The sequence below is a fragment of the Trematomus bernacchii genome, unplaced genomic scaffold (assembly GCF_902827165.1).
Source record: "Trematomus bernacchii unplaced genomic scaffold, fTreBer1.1, whole genome shotgun sequence".
Taxonomy (NCBI): Eukaryota; Metazoa; Chordata; class Actinopteri; order Perciformes; family Nototheniidae; genus Trematomus; species Trematomus bernacchii.
The window spans coordinates 8,428-29,654 of record NW_022987556.1 but is presented as its reverse complement, the minus strand read 5'-3'; the positions used below and the strand labels follow the sequence as shown (position 1 = coordinate 29,654).

At 40.7% G+C, this 21,227-nt stretch overlaps 1 protein-coding gene across 1 annotated transcript; it reads right to left on the bottom strand.

The window, feature by feature from the left end:
* Positions 1-887: 887 nt before the first annotated feature.
* On the bottom strand, positions 888-20,916 carry LOC117477236 (F-actin-capping protein subunit alpha-2-like; the record flags this gene model as incomplete). Its single annotated transcript, XM_034123899.1, is given in 6 exon segments — positions 888-967; positions 1,296-1,502; positions 4,536-4,599; positions 5,446-5,497; positions 7,095-7,158; positions 20,790-20,916. Coding segments are annotated over 6 exon segments (551 nt in total), but the record flags the coding sequence as incomplete, so codon positions are not given.
* Positions 20,917-21,227: the final 311 nt, after the last annotated feature.

The following is a 21,227-nucleotide window of genomic DNA, read 5'->3' as shown; positions in this document are numbered from 1 at the left end:
AAAGAGAGCGCTTCCGCTCATTTCTCCCGTGTTATTATCCAAAGTTAATGTAAACTTGAATAATGTACTTCATTTGAATGTAATAACTATGTTGGTTGTTGTTTGTGGAAGCTCCAGAGAATGAGCCCCATTAACTGAGTTTTAAACATCACTTTAAATGGAAGATCCCCATAGGCTCCGCCCACTCGATCGATATCGGCCGATACTGATTCCGGCGATCGCCCCCAAAATTGGCGATATTAAAAATTAAATGTATTTATTAATTAATCCTGTGCTGAACTTTACAATATTGAGTGTCGAGTGCTCTTTTTTTTTTAAGCCATAAAAGGTGTTAATTGTTGTTATTTTTTGACACTAAAACGAATTCACATCCAATTGTTGAATCAAAGTCAGCTGTTAATTCTTGTTTTTTTATATGTGCACGTTACAGATCTTAAATCAAAATGTAACAATGGTGTCAATCTCTGTTTCATTTCTTCATCTGATCCTAAATCTGCCCCCCAGGTTCCTCATTACAGAAACAAGGCGGTACATACAGGAGCTGTGGGATCATCACAGTAAACTACCCATAAGCCCCGTAAAGTCCAGCAGCAAAGAGGATTGGTGCAGCTCTTATCCAATCAGATTAACCCGATCAGAATCAGCTCAGCGGCGCTCAGAGGCCCAACAGTCACACGCTCAGGAGGTAAGTGGCAATTAAATCAAAGCCTTTAAGATAACTGGTACATATCAAAATACATGTAGGGCTTTTTGAGCTTATTTAGCATTTTAACGTGTTATATGTAATAAAAACTGTTTTACACAAATACAATAAAAAATTTGAATTAAACTAATAATCAAAATTTTAAAATGACAGTTCATATTCAGTTACAGTCCAGTAAACATACCAGAAGTTTTTTGGTTGAAACTGATGGCACTCGATGCACACGATGATGGTTTGATGTCCGTCGATGGTTTTCCCGTAAATCTGAAGGAGGAAGAAAATACATATTGTCTGATTTTAAATGCAAAAGGTTATTCTTTCTAAATGAAACAGTGGTTTTTGTTTACAGCTACGAAATCAAGCTCATGCTAGCGTGCAACTTGAGGGACTGTAGTATCTTCTGCGTGTTGTATATTCACTGTGGAGCCTAGAAGAACAAGGGGCCTGGCATTAAAAGCATCTTGCTAAACATCCTGCTGTCTTTACGGAGGAATCGGATCAAAATGGGAATTCTTTTGGCCGTGATTCTTGAATAAATCCAGATTTGTCATGGTTAACTAATTCTGTGAATGTATCTTTTGCCTCTACGTACGGTGCAGACTCCGTTGGGGTAGTGCTCCTTGACGTAGGCCCTGACGGCAGAGTCCACGGCGCCCCTCCAGCCCTCCAGGGACCCGTCCACGTCCTGGGGCCGCGGGTCGCTCGCCTCCTTCCTCAGGTGGTCGAACTTGAAGGACATCTTGCTCTTGGGGTCCAGGACCCGGCCGTTCCCCAGGTCTCCATGCTCTGTGATTAAGACCTGGGAGGAGGGAGGAGATGGTGAGGAGGACAATAAGCAGAGCGAGTGTGGAGTGGCTGTTTGTCCTGAAACTAAAGATACAAAAATAAAATCCAACCACCAACAAAGCACCAGAAAGAAGATTTAAGATGTTTCAGTTGTCCAGGCAAGAATATAGTTTTTGCAATCTTTTGTCCTTAGGTTTCAACGATCAAACAGTATAAAAAAAACTTGGTTTCAACGATAGAAATTGTGCAATTTTTTATGCTTTATAAGAGTTTCTTTTATTTGCATATTGACTTATTAATGTGCAATTTCAGTTGTGTTTTACGACAGCTTTATTCGTCTGCCTGTATTATTCTTGGGGAGTATTGTTCATGCTGCCCTCTTGGCCAAGTCGCTCTTGAAAAAGAGATTTTCATCTCAATGAGACTTTTTACCTGGTTAAATTAAGGATGTACAGAGTGCCACAGTGACGCGTCCTAAAACCCGGAAGTAAACTCCTTCCGGTTCCTTCGACAAAAACGCAATGCAATTTCTCCATAGGATTTTGGAAAATAGCTGGAAATAAGGTCTGTGGTTGACACACATTTAAGAGACACGTTTTGTTCAGCCAGATAATATCCACATGTCTACCCTACTTTTATAGTTTTCGAATCATAAATCTAGTCGCCAGAAGCAACATGCTAACGTTATGCTATAAACAAACTACAGCAGGGTCACTGCTTCAACGTCACGCCAACTTAAGATTGATATTCAAAACTACATTGTACAAGTTGAAGCGTTTGTTTGAACAGTTTGCAGGAGGCAGGTACTTGCTTTCAAGCAGAACAGGGCAAACTAACTTAGAGGGAGTGTTTACGTGTTCGGCGTAATGACGTACAACGGCCTCGACAACTTCTGTAGTCCTATTCAGCCACTTGTTAACAACCATCGTTTCTCAGACACGTAAACTCTTCAGAAATCACCAGTGGGGTCACTGCTGATGGATTTAATGTCGTAGAACAAAACGTGATCCGTCTCTTAAATGCGTTTCAACCACAGACCTTATTTCAGCTATTTTCCAAACTCCTATGGAGAGATCCCATTGGCTCTGAGACGAGGGGAACAGGAAGTGGTGAAATGCTGACTCACTTCCGGGTTTTAGGACGCGTCACTGTGGCACTCTATATCAAACAGTATAAAAAACAATGGCCCCCTTTGTTCCCTAGGATTTAAACCATACAAAAAAAATGCTTTTTCTGCCCAATCACTCGTCTAATAAATAACAAAAGAGCACCCAGTGCCTGAAACTGCCTTCAGGAACAAACACATCAAATATTGAAATTAACAAATACAGAAGGAACGAAAGAAAGAGAAAAAAGGAAGAGACAGAAATAGAGATGGAGTGAAAAGAAAAGAAAGAAAGAGAGAAACAAAAAGAGAGAAATGAAATAGAGAAAGAGAACAGATAAAAAGTTGTTGTGATTAAACAACAGAAACAAGGGATGAGGAAAAGACGGCCCAACGAGACGTCAGAAGGCAGGACACTTGGTGGAAAGCGAGAACAATCAGGAGATTAATTAACGCGTTGCAACGAGAGAAAAACAAAAAAGTCGTCCGTCATCTCCCTCAACTCGCAGCGCGGCCTGCTGGGTAACAGACGGGGGAATTTAACCCGGAACAAAGGGGACATGATGACACCTTTGCATCAGACGCTGCAATCATTACTGCAGCTCAGACTTCCCGACACACAGAGAGGAGGCCGACGTGTGAATGAAGACGTGTTTGTGAGTTTGTTTCCTGCAGAAGCAGAGGAGAACTCTGGGGATCCTTTAATCCTCCCTGCTCTGATTTAAAGCCCCAGAGAGCGTAACATTAGTGGAATTATAATCAGTAAAGCTGAACATCTTCTGTTGAATTAAAGAGAATAATGATTTTTTTACACTACTTATATTACAGGATTGTTTCAAATAAATATAAAGAAACACTTGAGCTCCTTTTTGTACACATGTGACTTAACATCGATGTATAGAGTCACACTTTCCTCTGATGTGCATGAGCTATAGCAATATACATTCATAACTTAAAGGGGACCTATCATGCAAAATGCACTTTTTGATGTCTTTTATACATAAATATGTGTCCCCGGTGTGTCGGGGAACTCACGCAGCGTCAGAAAATAAAACCCTCTCTCTTTTCCTCCGTACCAAAATCTCTAAAAACGGGGCTACAACGGAGCTGATCCAGAATGTGGACCCACGGCCCTATCAGAAACGTTGCTATCAGAAACAATGCCCGACTGTTTTGGACGTAATATGGTCGGTGTTTACATTAGCATCGCTAACACTCAGAGCTAACCTGTACTGGAGAGCATGTGTGTGAAGAAGCAGGAAATAAAAAGGAACTCACCTTGTGGTATAACCGGCAAGAGAGAAAGCCTTTGAGCTCCATACTGTTTCAGAAATAATCCTTGATAATCCATGATATGGCGTTTCATCACCGCAGTATTTAGTTTAGACAGTAGCTGCCGGGTCCCGCATGAGCTCAGACCCCTCCTTTTTATTTATCAATTTTGCTTTATACCCCAAATCAGCACTTTTGAAACAGGAAGTGAAATAGAGGGATATGAGGCATGGCTAGAATGGGTGATCTGTTTGGTATTTTGAGCAAAACACTTCATAGACATGTTTTTTTATATATTTGTATATATCTGAGACCTATGCTATTGCCTACAAATAGCATGATAGGTGACCTTTGAACGTTTGGAGTTGTTAATTATTTCAGTAACTACTCTTCATTTCGTTAACCACGCATTTGACTATTTCAATATAGAGTTGGTTTATACAGCAGGCATGATCAATCTTTATATTTCTTATAGTGAGCAAAGAAAGTCCTGTTTTTTCATTTTCTTCCGATTTGTTATTTTCTTATATATATATATTTGACTGTAGTTCACTTTTTATGTCCTTGTCACAATATTTTTTCTTCCTGAGCCCCATATTCTCCTGATCTGATCCCCATGTTTTCAGACCGGTGTGCAGAGAGCGGGTCGGAGCTGAAGAATAATCTCACCTGTTCTTCGTATCCCTCGACCTTCACCGGGGTGAACTGGTCCAAGTTGTACTGTGCAAACGCACTGCAGAGAGAGGGAAATAAAGTGTTACTTCATACACCCTTAACTCAGTGTTTGAGCAATATGGATGTGGACTAAAGGGCTGTCCACACAAACCATACATGTACCATCTACAACTAACTCTAACTAAGGGGTCAATAAATAATTAACAATCTGGACATTTGAAAAGTACCACAAAGTGAGGATGGAATGAGATGCTATTGATTTCAAAAGGTAGCTTATATTTGATTGTTGATAGCACATTTGTAAAACTAAGTTGCCTATATCTTTATATACTGTGTGTGTGTGCTCAGGTTCATGTTAGTGAACGTTCTTATTTTCCTTTTTACCAAGGCAAGAAGGAAAGATCTTTAGAAATGTTTTTTAGGCCATTTCTGACTAGCAAAACTAAAGAACTGATAACTATTATCGCCTCGTTGTGACTATTAGAGTACGTGCTAGATGTGTAGATAATGCAGGTCATTTGAATGTGTAAAAGTAAGCCCTACATGTTTGGTCAAATATTTCATTTTCTAAGTGACAGTGCTCAAAGAAATTGGAGAGAGGCACTCAAACAAAATTAAATTACACAAATGGAATATCTCCTACGTTTTTATTGGCTGCCCGATCAAATTAGAAAAATTAACCAAAGATGGCAAAACGATTCGAACTAACAACCATCTATATTTGGAAATGAAAAAATGTAGCCTTTATTGGAGAGTGACAGTGTAGAGGCGATGACATGCGCAAAGGAAGCAGGTATAGCCATATTTATTGTTAAAACTAAATAAAAACACTAAATGCAGAATTACGATGTTTTCATTCAGTCTTTTTGCAGACCTGGAAATAGTGGAGACAGGAGAGACTTACTGCGCTGCACCTTCCCTGAGAAGATTGTCATTGTTGAGCAGCAACCGCACATCTGAGGAGAGAAAGGAGAGAGGTAAAGGGGAAGTCGCACCACACCCGGGTGGGGTGGAATGGGGGGGGGGGGGGTGTACACACACACACACACACACACCGACACACACACACACACACTACACACACACACCCACACCACTACACACACACAGCTACACACACACACACACACACGCACACATCCACCCACACACACACACACACACACACCCATCTACACCACATCTACACATCCAACACACACACACACACCCACACACACACACACACACACACACACACACCACACACCACACACTACACACACACACAACCACAATACACACACACACACACACACCATCACCTACAGTCACTGATCACACACTACCACCACAACACACACACACACACATGCCACGACACACACATCACCGCACATCACACACACACACCACACACACGCACACCACACACACACACACACACCACACACAGCACCCACACCACAACCCACACAACACACACACACACAACACACACACACACCACACAACACACACAACCACACACACACACACCCACTCACACACCACACACACACACACACACACACACACACACACACACACACACACACACACACACACACACACACACACACACACACACACACACACACACACACACACACACACACACACACACACACACACCACACCCCCACTGTAAATAGGTTGCTAATGTATACCTCTGTAATTATGTTGTGATGTCCTTTTGTTTTCTGTTGTTTTTATGTGTAACTAATGTACCGCAGGTCTCCCTTGACCAATGGGATTTTTTTTAACCTGGTTAAATAAAGGCTACAAACAAACAAACACACACACACTCGGTAGAAAAGGTTGTAACATCACACAGATGATAGAGGACAAAGTGGCACGAGGGGACTGTAATTCAGAGTGTGTAAGTGTGTGTCAGGCTGTGATAAGAGGCAGACAGAGAGCCCGTTGGCGCACCTCTGAGGTGACGACATTTATCGCGGCCGGACGAGGATTTAACAACGCCAAACACACACTCTGGAGGGGCGGCACTGTGACGGAGGGGTGTCAACACAGAGCTGCAGGGCGAGAAACTATTTGGCCCAAACACCATCGTCTCTATTTGCTCTAGGTGTTCCCAGAGGGCACCGCATGTGAACAGAGAAGATTATCCATTTCAGCTTCTGGAAAAAACTATTTAGGAGCAAGCATTGGGGAAATATGGCTAGTTTTACTACAATAAATGTATATTAACAGGCAATTTTATGATAGAAAATGTTCCTTAAAGCCACTTTTGCACCATTCATTGGATGTTTTGAATTAAATCCATGCATGCTGCTTTGTTAAAGTAAAGAATATATGTGCATTTTATATTCTATGCCTTTGTATGTCTTTACAAAGTCATACATTGTAGACAGAGCCAGTGTTTTCTGTGTACATTATGGGTCATTTTAGCCTGTATTTAGAAGATGAAGAGATGTGAGGTAATGAGGGGGAAGAGGAGGAGGGATGAAGGTTTCCCAGGTCTACGTCAATAACATCACACTCTTCAAAAAGAAGAATAAACGGAGTACTCACCATTGAAAACTTCGTTGAACTCTCCTGGCGGGGCGTGGATGACGAAGTTAGCTGCTATGCGTACCTGCAGAGAAAACAAAAAGAGGTACAGGTTAAGACTGATAGTCCTTAGTCGAACACTAAACTAATCGTCAAAAAATATCAACATGATGAATAGGGATGGGTACCGAGCCCCGGTATTAAACGGGCCCCGGGGCTGAATTATTAAAAACCGTGGTACCGTTAAACTCCAACGTTATCGGTACTGGAGACATGTAAAAATATATGTCATGTGTATTATTGCTACACAAACATTATATTGCAGTTTTAGTGTCGCCAACTCCGTTTCTAATACGCAAAAATACTGCAAAATGCTACATGCAGCAACACACACACATGGAGGAGACGGCGGAGAGAACGCGCTCCGAGGTGTGGTTAAACTTTACCCGTCTCGATCGTTACCAAAAGTGCAATAACAGTTTAGCATGTAAGGGCGGTAACACGAGCAATTTGTCTAAACATTTATCAAAAGTGCACCACATCCAGACGGAGGAATGCACCGACTGTCTTTCTAGTAGCTCTGTAGCCCCATCCACGAGTAATGTTTCCACGTCAGGTGTTATGTATGCTAGCAGCAACACACGGAGCTAACTCAATTATACAAACATGGGTTAATGATTAGAGGGAACTGAGTTATTCATTTTGTTAAAGTTTCAGCTATTCTGTTTACAGCTCTGTCATCAGATTATTTAATACCATTTGTTAAAACATTGTTGTTTCTTTTGATGTGAAATATTATGTATTTAATTTAAATAATAAGCAATGTTAGTTTTGTTCCCAATTTGTTTAGTTAGTTTACCTTATTTTTTTCAAAAGAACCGATAAAAGTACCGTTAAAAGACCGGATTGATAAAAGTAGTAGTACCGTTAAAACCTTAACGATACCCATCCCTAACGATGAATCAATGTTTTTGACACAGTCCAAGATCTCAGACATTATATTGCATTAAAACCCGTTTGTTTATTAGGATCTTTTTATTTACAATTTCCTACCACTCCCAGCGAGAAACAGATGTTTTTAAATCATTGAAGTAGGGCTGCACAATTAATTTAACTATTTTATGAAAATAGCAATAGCAATTTGGGCTAGTGCAAATTTTAAAACACAGGTGGCACAATAAGTCATTTAGCAAAATAAGTGAATATTATTCTGAATCAAGTATTGTGGAGGTCCCGGCATACAAATATATTCTACAGACTCGATAATAAACCTTTGTTTGGTACAGATCATCTTAAAAAACACACACTGTGGTCATTTGAAATACATCTTTCAATGATTAGACTGGATTAGATAAGTACTGAGACAAAGAAAACATCTAACCAGAAGTGCAAATGAAGCAGTAAAGTGCAGTGTTATTATTTAAAGTATTATATAAAGAAAAAAAAGTGAAAGTACATACACTATGGACAGTATATATGTGTATATAAACACTATGAACAATAGAAGATATAAGATAAGAATTAAGATGCAAAAAAGATAATATCAGTGAAAATATTGCGATTAGTTATTTGTTCCATATTGTGCAGCAATAGTTCTGACTCAAGTTTGCAGAAGTTCACCTCAAGTAAACCTATTTAACTCGTATCATTCACCAAGTAAACTCTGAATATAAGTGCGCACCTCGGCCAACAGAGGGTGTAGCGTTACTGTGTCACTAGTTTAGAGGGTGGAGTGAGGCGGTGTATTATCGCTCTCATTAAACGCTGTCATTTTCCCCTCTTCCTCACTTCTCTTCTTCTGCTGCTGCGCCACAACACTTCCTGTTTCCAGGTCACATGTCAAACTGACAGCGAGACGGCAGCGGCCCCTCCCTCCCCCCGCATGCTTCACGACCATATAAGGAGATAAAAATGTGCTGAGGACTCTAGTGCACATTCTCTCTCTCGCACCACCTCTATATCCCCTCTCTATCTCTGAGAGGGTACACCGGTGCATCAGGGAAGGTGTGTGTGTGTGTGTGTGTGTGTGTGTGTGTGTGTGCGTGTGTGCGTTTGTCCCCCAGGCCCTTATTAGCAGTGTGTGTATACAAGTGCTCTGGCACTCGTGCAGAGCTGCAGATTGATTCCTGCTAATGAGCGATGCTGAGAGAAGGGAAGCCACTCTGGGAGGAACGTGTGTGTGTGTGTGTGTGCGGGTATGTGTGTGTCTGTGTGAAATGTTGAGATCAAAGTGTATCTGTATAGTCCCTCAGTCATAAGATCATCATGACCAAATGATGTTGGGTTATCTAACATTTCACAAAAAAACAATGTTGGTGTGTGTCTGTGTCTGTGTGTGTGTGTGTGTGTGTGTGTGTGTGTGTTTGTTTGTCCCTCAGGCCCTTATTAGCAGTGTGTGTATACAAGTGCTCTGGCACTCGTGCAGAGCGATTTCTGCTAATGAGCGATGCCGAGAGAAGAGAAGCCACTCGGGGAGGAACATGTGTGTGTGTGTGTGTGTAATGTTGAGATCAAAGTTTATCTGTGTAATCCCTCAGTCATAAAATCATCATGACCAAATTATGCTGAGCTATCTAAAATTCAACAAAAAAACAATGTTTGTGTGTGTGTGTGTGTGTGTGTGTGTGTGACACATACTCTCACTTTGTTCAACAGCTGGTGGAAAATGGTGTTTGTGACTCCCTGAGGGAAGTCTCCTTTGCATTGCGTCTCCCTCATTACACCGGACAGCAGTGTAAACACACTTTCCATATGCAGACAGCATCTAACAGAGACTTTGTTTACGGATTCTTTTATTTGAACCAAAGTGAGTTATCAGCTAACATCAGTCCATGTAACGTTAGAACTTCTCTACTTGTTTTTATTCGGCTGCTTCCTGTAACTGGCGCTGACGACTGAGGTTTCAACTCAAAAACCACTTAAGCTAAAGATTACAATTGAATGAACAATAGACCGGTTGCCATTTTCAATGCAAAAAACGATCCTCTTCAACTCTATCAACCTGTCTATACTTGCTAAGAGTTAATATTGGACTATGATAAAACTAGAGATGTCCAGGCATTGATTTAAGACTTCTTCCATTGGCTTAACTACTGAACGACGTTGTTAGCTTGCAGAATAAACGGTATAGCGCCTACAGCTATAGGGAGAGACTAGAAGAGAAAGTGGACGATTTGAGATTTGACAGCGAACTGATCCAGGCTGCATGAAGAGCAGATAAAGCCAAGGGAGTGCAGTGTGGTTTAAAGTGAATCACTGACAGAAGGAGGAGGAGACGGATACTCCATTAGCCGGTTATGAGTATCACATTGACTGTTAAAAGCTAGTGAAGAACAGGGAAATACTTCCTCTAAGTACTTCAAACCAGTTCTACTGAAGCACTGAGACAACAGTTGACATCCTAATATGGCAATGGAAGAAACAAACATTGAATAACAAATATATTCAGTTTCTACTTTTTCTTGCAAGTTATTTACATGCAAACTCTAGAATGATTTGCAGTGATGCTGGATACTTCAAAAATAAATCTACATGGAGCTTTTCCTGAGACAAAAACATGAATGTCAATGTTGTTGGTCAGTATCTGAGAAACCCCAAAAGTACAGCAGATTTAAAGGGAAAGTTATACAGTACAAATTGAACTGTTATTAATCAATCAAGATTGTTTTGGCTCGAGTTGCCAAACTAGTAGAAATTACTACTGAAGATAGTCCGCACACCAGTGTTTCCGCCAGACCAGGGCTGAGAGGGCGTCCACCCCGAGAGCTGGGGGGGGGGGGGGATTGACGTCACGTTGTGTCACGTGACTTGAATTTTGAATTGAGCCGTCCCTTATAGATACTATCTCTTTACATATGCACCTATATATACAGTCTATGATATGCACACAATTTTGAATTGCACCGTCCCTTATCCTATCTCTTAACGTCTCCCTGCCGACAGGGACACCCCTCCTGGCATGGTCCTTGGAAGATACGGCGTTTTTTCCGTCACAAGAACGCGCTTTGCTGGCGACGAAAATAATCCCACCAGACTCCTTTGCCCCTCCAACAGAGGGATGTCCTTTTTCCTTTTCATCATTTCAAGCGATAAAAACATCTTCTCTCAAATTATTTATTTTTTTGGACGCCCTCGGCTCGAGTTTAGGGCGTTCCGAGCTGAATAAGAGCGTCAAATGACGGCAAGACGCCCCCCCTGGCGGAAACGCTGCCGCACACCGTGTTGAGAGAAGTTTCATGTAGGACCCATTTTTCGTTCCTACTGTTTCTGCACCGAACCACTAACGAACTAAAGTCACAGCTTAGCCGAGTGTTTCAAAGCTTTTCTATTAGCCTAGTTCTAGTTCTGTCACATTCGAGATAAGGCAGACGAATGTAAGGCTGACATATCCAACAATGGGCGACAACAAGCACCAAACAGATTGACAAACAGCACGACAGGTCAGAGTAACAATCAATCTCTGTGGGGAAGTTCTATTTTTAACTTACTAAAAGTTCTTTAACCACATCACACTAACTTCCCCAATCAGCCTGACTGAGCTAACGTCAATGAACCATAAAAAACCTAGAAAAAGTTAAACAAACAACTTGAACAGTTCTGCCATCAAGTTGGAAATTGGTTTTTAAATTCATTATTGTGAGAAAGACGTCTCAAAAAACATTACAAGAAGATTTACTCGCAGTTCCTTTGGCCCCATGTCACACATGTTGTTTTTGGACATGAAATGTACATAGAAATAACACGGAAAGCAATTATGTTGTTTTAGTGCCAGTAGTTAAAGTCTTCTATTAATCTCCGGGACTTTTCAATCTGCTGATGAGTTTTTTTGCATCTGGGTGCAATTTTCACAGAAGATCCGTCCCTGGAGAGAAATAATAAACCACATTTAATGGAGGGTGCAGCTTCGGAAAATTGCACTTTACCGTTGGGATGTCTTTGCATAAACACCCGTAAAAAAAAACCTCCCAAATGTGTTCAGTTGAGGAGCCGAGAAATGCTACTGTGTGAGTTTCTGTGTTATCAAAATATGACTCAATCACATTTACAGTCATCATCCTGGTCTTGTCTCCCACAATCAATTCCCTTTTCTTTTTAAGGATTCTTAGGGGAGCCATCCAGAGCTAACCTAGGATCTGGAATAATAATAACACTGTAGCTAACACACACACACACACACACACACACACCCCCCGTAGTGTGAGATCCTTGCGTCTTTGTGCTCTCTTGGCCTAGACACCAGCTGGTCTCTTTTCAGTCAACTTGCACACTGTATATTCATCCTCATATTACCCAGCAACCCCTCATTCTCTTGCACCCAGCACCCTTTCCTAATCCCAAACGACACCCGCTGTTACCGAAACCACACTTCAACTAATCCTGACATCAAAAATCGCCTTATCGCGCCAATCCAGAACCATCAAAATAACGATAAACACACAGCAGGAGTAAACTGCAGCAGTATTTTGGCCCGCGGGCGTTCATCTCCCCGAGTTTGATCCCCTTTGCTGGCATGCAAGCGTTTCAATATATTTGAGATAGAGAAAAATAAGCGTCCTGGCGCATTGAAATGCTGGAGTGGAGTTTAGAGGAAAACCTGTCTGATGTTGGTGAATATTGGTGGGGGGGTGATAATTTATGAATAATAAGTCCACAGAGAGGAGGAGGACTGTCGGCCGCCGGAGGCGAACTAGAAATGTTCCTCTGCGAGCCGAAATGAGGAGGTGGCAGCTGGTTGGTTTGAGATTAAATTGAAAAAAATAGGGGCATAAATACTGTCAGATGTAATGACTTTCTGCAGCACCCTTTTTACACCACCACAGTGCATCATTCTGCTCAGGGTGAAACATGGACCTGCTCTACTCCGTTAGCGGGAGTTCACATATCATAGCAAGTTTCAGCCCATTAGCTTCACATCCAGAGTACTGTAGATCAGAAATGGCATCTCAAATGAGCTTTTCAGATTGATATCCTTCCTTCCAGGGAGCCAACGTTCAGTTATTCTCAGTCAAGCAGTAATGGTACAGGGACTTGAAACTCGCTTGTTGTTCCCTCAAAACGAACATCCCATGTATATGTAATATAGGTTTTTGTGCATGTCTCAAATCAAACGTTTCCTCCAGAAGGAAGTTCTTTGCTCATAGAAAACGTCACTGCATATCAAATAAATTCTTCCTAGGCTCACAGCCGGCCATTGAGATGTTTTTTCCTCACTCTTACGGAGCGTCCACACGGCAGCATTAAAAAAAAAATCTTCTAACGCTTCTGCCCATTCACTTTGAATGGGGTGACGTCACTTTGCCTCACTTTTCGCCGAACTGCATTGTGGGAAGCAGAGCGGAGATTTTCAGGATTTTCAGGATTCAAAGTTAAACAATGTTCAACTTTTGAAGCTGAGATGGAAGCGTCAGCCAATCAAATCCCGTTTATGCAAATCTGACAGTTCAAGCGCTAGCCAATCAAACGGCGTGTATGCTGGGAGAGACATACCGCAGGTCATTTCCTCATATTCCAAAAAATGGAGGAGAAATTAGCGGTAGGGAATCACCCGGTGCTTTATGACCAGTCCCTATTTACCTACCGGGATATAAACCGGAGGAGCCAGGCATGGAGGGAGGTGGCAGAGACAGTGGTAGGTTTTCGCCTGTTTGGGGAGTTTATATCCAGTTTACTTCGGGCTTTTTTGCTTTGTATGTCGGGGGCGGGAGATTCATGTGATTGGTTGTTGGTCGCAAAAAATCCCCAAGCTTCAGATACGCCCCCCTCCAAGATTTTTTTAACGCTGCTGTGTGGACGCTCTGTTAGGGAGCTGGCATGCGAGAAAATAAGAAAAATGCACTGAATTTAATCTTCTTTTTTGTATGCGTCTTGCATTGCGGTCTATCACTGCGTCTTCTCTGATACCAGTCGTCTAAGTAAGACATTCTCAAATCCTTAAAACAGTTAGAAAAAGTCAAAATATTACAGATATAAGCAACAAAAGAAGATGTCTTCAAAAGTCTCAGTTGACAAACGGCAATGACGCAAAAATACAATAACTTCAGAGCTGTTGAATAAAAAAAAGCTCATTCATATTTTTGTCCTTTCTCTTTTTGTTTTATGTTTTATGTTTTATTTATATATATATATATATATATATATATATATATATATATATATATATATATATATATATATATATATATATATATATTTTCTATACATTTGTTTATTTAAGGCGTATATTTGCTGCTCAATTTACAACTTTTAAACCCTCTTATTGTGTTTATGTATGCATCGTTACACACCAAGCAAGTTCATTGTATTTACTCGTCAATAAACCTGATTCTGATTGTGAAGCTGCTACTTTTCTCTCACTGTGCTGCATAAATACTGCACTGAATAAAGCGGCCTTGTTTCCACTGGATGTTCACGCGTCACCTCCATCATGCACACTTATAACGTATCCTTACACTGACTGTGCCTGTGGAAGTAGTGTCACTTTAAGCATTGAACTGCGCAGTATATGGAATATATCCGGCTTGCATTACCACCTCAAGTATGTAGAAACAAGCGTGCAAAGCCTGTGGTCTTTACACATCAGCATTTATCATTTTATAGGGACATTTCCATGTCAACCAGGTTGTAATCTAACCCTTTAAACATCAGTGTGGGTCCCTCAAGGTTCTGCTGCACTCTACTTGAGTGTTTAGAAAGAAAGCATGCACGATTCAATGCTCATCTCCATCTCCTTTGCACCGCTGCAGGCAAACTCAGACAGCTCTCCTCTGGTCTAAGACCAGCTGCTCACAAGCCAGGTTCAGGGACATATATGGCGCATTTCCACTGCAGCGCGTAGCACGGTTTAAGCGTGCCGTGCCAAACCCGGCCCGTTTTTGGTTGCGTTTCCACTAGGGGTTGTTCCGGCTAACGGGTACTTCACAATTTTTCTGGCCCTCCAAAATCCAGGTTCTTTCTGGGGCAACAACCGGGCTGAATATGCTAAACTGGTGAGAGAATCGCTGGCAAGGGGGCTACGACTACAACAAAATGAACATAGTTTACCGTGATTTAATTGTAATACACGTTTCAAAATGATGCCGAAGTAACAACATACTGATACCGGTTAGTAAAAACCATGAATTAATGCTTTGACAAGTCTGCAGACAGACGGCAAGCGGAAAACCTTTTAAAAATGCGTGTTTTCTGAATGGAGATCGGCTAAGCTAACACAGTATATGCTCCGACCGTCCACACTCACAACAACGGCCTACAGACATAAATAAACCAGCGACTGTATTCACCATGACACAGACAGTCTGTGGTTTGTACTTGATTAACTTTTGTCTAGTTTCTGAACAGATTTGAGGAGCTGTGAGCTCTGAGTGCTAACAGCTAACGGCTGATGTTTTGGTTTTGTGGTTCGCAGATGACGTCACGGCTCCACCTACACTGCGTTACTATAGTTACTGCCCCAGCTACTAAACTGTAATGGAAACTCAGCATAAAGTGAGCCTGGCCTACCAAGGCCTAACTATACCGTACTAAGCCGTGCGAGGCCCTGCAGTGGAAACTGCGCAAATAGCCTACTGGATTGTAGGGACTTTCCCATGGCTCTCCACTTAAATAAGGGAGGATTTAATCTGACTATTATTTCATTTTAAAACAGGATAATACTTTTTCAGAGTTTTTTTATGGCCCTTTTGCCAATAAAGAGTAAATCTTGGGAGAATACCTGAATAAAATGAGGTACTGTGGTCTCTCTATTGTAACTCTTTAAGCAAGTATGTCTAGAAAATAATATAATCTTTCTCCCATTACAAGAACAACACATTTCATAGCTATTTCTGCAATTTTGTTGTATTATTTAGACTGATTTGTATCGCAATTTTGCATGAAATGTATGATCATCATCTTTATTTTTCAGCCATCCTTGTCCAGATCCAGTGGGATGCATGGCCTAAATATATCTGCTCTAGTCCCTACATGGGGTTTAGTAGCTACCGTAACCACATGCATTATTTACATTGGTGCACCTGGTAGATATCAAGCCCCCGGTACTATGCTCACTGTGTCAGTTTACCTGTTTCTCTAACTGTTAAATACATTTACTTGCAGCAGAATGCCAGTATGTTGGTGTTGTACAGCGATAATGTGTGTGCCGCTTACTTCAAAGACTTGTGCAAATGGCTGGTAATCATAAAACCAGAGTTCTTCCTCATCCTGAATTCACAATGTCACTCTCCCAGGTTTGCTTGAAAGGCAATTGGATATGGCGAGATCACGCAAGGATCATAGGAACGTGCGAGCTACCAAGGAAGAAACAAATTACCAAACATTTACCGTGTGACACATTTCTAGCGTTTCACAGTAAACATCGTCAGTTAAAAGGGGTGATGTGTCTCATATCTTATAATGGGATTTGATTGGCCTAAGGGGGAAAAATGTCAGATATTTAGCTTATTTATCTCTGACCACCAGAAGAGATCACGAGAGTGTTTGGTTCTCGTGAAAACAGGTGCTTAAATTCATTATGTTAAGTATTCTTGGCCAATAATCTAGCACACATATGAAGACAAGGTAAAAAAAAAACGTTTTGAGATTCCACCAGACATCTTCTGACTGTATAAACGTCTCTTGCTGACGAACTGGAGTTACAAACAAATGGTGCGACTCTGAGACGTGGTAATATCTCTATTGTGAACCTAAGTAACCAATCTGAACACTGATCACCTCAGCAGAGAAATACATAATATGGTAAGCAGCCCCAAATAACTCAACTTTGGGAAGACTATAAATATTCCATCCTACTTCCCCTCAGTATTATATACGCCTCTTCAAGAGATAATTGATGAACATCAAAGCACTTTTTGCTGACAGAAGGGTTTGCTCCTCTCTGAAAACAGGAACCACGGCACAGACACTACCGTTTTCTATAAGCAACTTTGACAAGGCTTTGAACAAATAAATCTACCTCTTGCTTAAAGACAACAAAATGTAGACAACATGAAGCAATTTTAAACTACAGCAAACAACGTAGGACGCTGCCACCTGCTTAAAAAAAGGTTTTGGGTACTGTCAATCAATTTGCTGTACCATATCATTGTCTCAAAGTGCTTAGTTTCTGTTTCTGGTAGCTGCCTAAACACTTGAATGATCTCCATTCAAAGGAACTAACAAACATTGAGTAATGTCAGTTTCCTGTAATAACTTGTGTGGTTTCTTTGCTGTAATCAGGAAGCAGACAGTGCCTAAATGACTCAAAAGACTGGGGCAGACACGACACTCGTCTCACTGTTTAATCATTTACGAATTTAGGAGATTCTTTAGAAATTCCCCATCAGGAAGCTTTCACGCTTTTTTCCCAGAATAGCAAAGCGACACTGACAGCAGAAACAACAACAGGACAGACATGTCTTAATCCCCTGAGACACATGTATGAAGTTATTCACAGATAACTCAAAGCTATTCATTGTATTTGCTTTAAAAAAGAAGCGTCTGGGTTAACTTTTCTAAAGCGACCAATCAAAACAGAGTCTCCGAGCTGCTTCTTCCCAAACAGATCAAACAGCCGAGCCATCACAGTAATGTCAGATCATAGCAAGCGAGGGTTTCCACAAAAGCAAGTGCAGATTTGTCATTCAATATGGGAAAGTACAGCTGAGTGCCAGGAGATACGAGCTGAGGCTGATGGGTTTATCCACTCCACCAGTCTTCGGCAGGCCACCAAACAGTTTTCCTTTGATAACAGCTATAAAATAGTGCAGGAAATAAGATCTGTGGCTATCACACGTTTAGAATACTTGCACGTTTTGTTCAGCAGGATCATCTCAACATACTAGCAACATTTTAAACGTTGAAGCTTTGATGCAATCCCAAGAAATAAAAAGCTAGCGTTAGGCTATAACATTACGGTCACACGACTTCACGCCAACACCGCTAAGCTAAAGGCGGCTAATGTTTGGCGTGATGATAGATAGAAGTCTCATTTAGTCAATTTTCCCGATTTAAGACACACAGAAAATGTGGACATTCTCAGTGTAGTATTTACGAGACAAGGGAAGGGCTAAAATGCTAACTTGTTTCCAGGTTGACGACTCATTCCTTCACCATTTTAAGTGTGTGCTGCTTTCTTCAAAGAGTTGTGCAAATGGCTGGTTATCATACAACCAAAGTTCAAAATCAATGGATACGAAGGAAGGTGATATCGCAAAGTCGTGTAAGAATTAAAAGACAGTATTCCTTTTTATTCTACAAATAATGACTATAATGAGCCATTGAAAGAGTTATCCAAATTGCCAAGTGCATTTTGGAAACTGTACTGTCAGTGTTAGACAGAGGAAAATTCAAATTTCCTTCCTTTGCAGTTTCTCTGAGCTGCTTTAAAAAAAAAGTTGAGGGCCTGGAGCAGATGGCTGATGCTCTGAGCTAATACACCGGAGAGACAGCCATCAAAGTACAAAATGGTGTACAAAACTCTGGTGTTTGCATGTTTTAACAACACAACATACAGTACAAGGATACTTAATGTTACCCACTTGGTCCCACACCAATCATACCTAGAGACGGAAATAAACCAGCTTAACTCAGCGTATTGGCTATAAAATCAGACTGTGTATAAAAAGTAAAGGTTTCGAAACCAATGCGGTCAAGAGATGAAAAGAACGCCCATCACCTTTACAGCATCAAAACTTTAAGAGTTTAACCACAGCTTCACGCCATGAGCACATACCTGGAAAGCTCGTACATTAAAAGAAAACAAGCTGGCCACAATCACATACAAACACCACAGTGCCAAGCCCTGTAATAAAATGCTGAGCTAACAGCTGATGCCCGAGTGCTGATGATCATGTCACACCCGCGGGTCAATGAGCCGCCTGAACTCTGAAAAACTTCTGACTCAGACTGACGTACGACAGAAGAACATAAAACCAGGCCTTGTTCTAACACTGAATGGTGTATTACATAACGCACAAAGAGGCAATTGAAGAAGTATTTATCGAGATGAACGCTCATAATAGTTTGCTGTGATATAACACAAGCTTGGTTTGGAATGTTGGCAGCGAGGTCAGGATAGACACATGATAAATAATGATGGAAAGGGTGTGACAAAGTCTGTATTTATTTATATACAGAGCTATTTATGTATTTAATCGTTTAGTCATTTGATTTACAAGTACATGTTGTTAGTTAAGCTCATGTAGACGTCTAAAATGTGGTTACAAAGTCAGATTAACAGTGATAAAAGACAAGTATAATACTAACAGTAGACTATTATATTTTACTAAAGTATAAAATATTAAATTACCTGTAAAATATTTAATTTTACTTTCAGTTTTCTATGTTAAATGTATATATGTTCTTATTCCTGCAACTTACTTGCCCCATGATATCTTCCTGTACTTTTTTACGTTTCTCTTTATGACATAAGTTGTATGCATACAGTATTGTATGCTGTTTTTTTTAATCGAGCCTGATACTCAAAATAACTTTGCTGTGCCTATTGTGCATGGGACGATGAGAGCATTTGAATAAGCTTAAAAAATGTTTAAAAACAACAATTCAGATTGTCAATGAACTAATGATTCAAGTGGCATTTATCACATTGACCAGCTAGCCTCATGCAATGTGCCTAACAAAAAGTCAAAACAATGCTCCACAAACACTGTTGCATATGTCCAATAAAAGGTTGCAAACAGTTACAAATCAACCCTGTTAGCAGGACATTAAAACTAAATGCAAGTAGGATTTCTGCAGACAGTTAAACACTCGTGCTGTCTCAGGGTAATGGCTGTGTGCTCTTTTAAGGAAATGAGACAAGTGCCAGACACTAGCAGGGGGTACAAAACCGGCTAACTTAATTACTTTGTTTTAAGAAATAAATATTGTTGTGAGACATGTATAGCTGTGCTGTATAGGGGCATCCCAGTGTATTCATAAAAACAAAGGAATACAGATTACAAATGATTATATATTAGTTCATGTTTCCATCCTATCGTTGATCTGGAGCTAGTTCCCACGTCACTTTACTGTCTAAAACGCTACTTATATGAAGGTACAGTTGTTAGCAAGCTAGCATATAGGATACCTATTGTATCTGTCACGCGGCGATTTAAATTTGATAACACAATAAACAATAAACCACTCCCAATTTATATATTTTCTTCTGTAACGACAGATAGAAAAAAGGGCGTGTTAGTGAGTCTTGTTGTTCTTGTATGTGTTCAAAATGATAATGAATTGAACAGTACATTTCAAATGTATGTTTATGTATACATGTCGTAATTGTACACAGCTTTAGCAATACTGTCATTATGGCTAATAAAGCTATCTGAATTGAATCTGAATGCTATAGCAGTGTATGCTAAGCTAACAAGCTATCGATGTTAGGTGTGTGAAAACTTCCACAACACAGGAAACCAGAGACACGACATGTGCACAGCATTTAAAAAAAGGGCTGCGGGGTGTAATCTAAGGTGATTTTTTGATATTATGTAATTCCTATTTTTGAGTTAGGACCGTACAAGGAGCCTCCGTTTTTCGCAAATGAGCGGAAGTTGAGCTAAAAATAATAAGAGCAGCACCAACGGTTCTGCTGAGGCCTGCCGTTTTTATACACATTTAATCAAGCGCGAATTCACCTGAATATACAATACAAAGACACTGAATGCATGTGGGAATTTCCACCACTAACATCGCACCAGATCGAGGTTATTTTAGTGATTTAAATCGGCTTCTTACCTTCTCCTCGTCGGATAGCTGCTCCTCATGATCCGCCATCTTTTCTTCCGGCACCACCAGCTTGTCAGAGCCTCGTGACGTCATCACATGGGTGGTGGATTCCCAGCCTCAGCGAGTTTGACTGATGCTCCGTCACTGATGGCATGGAGACGTTCTTATTATACATCCATGATGGAGACAGGTAGTGTTTGTTTTTTATAGCTATCATTTTATTTATGGGGAAAGGTCTTATGCATCAGAAGAGATGGACTGACTCCAAACCAAAATTAGCACACTTTTACCTGGAATGACAGCAGTATGGTATCATGCTGTATAAATACAATACAATACAATACATATTTTTTTGTGAAGCACTTTTAAACCCCCAGACCAAAGTGTTGTACAGAGACACAAATACATAAATTACAAAACTGCACACAGCTCAGCTTACAATAAGTA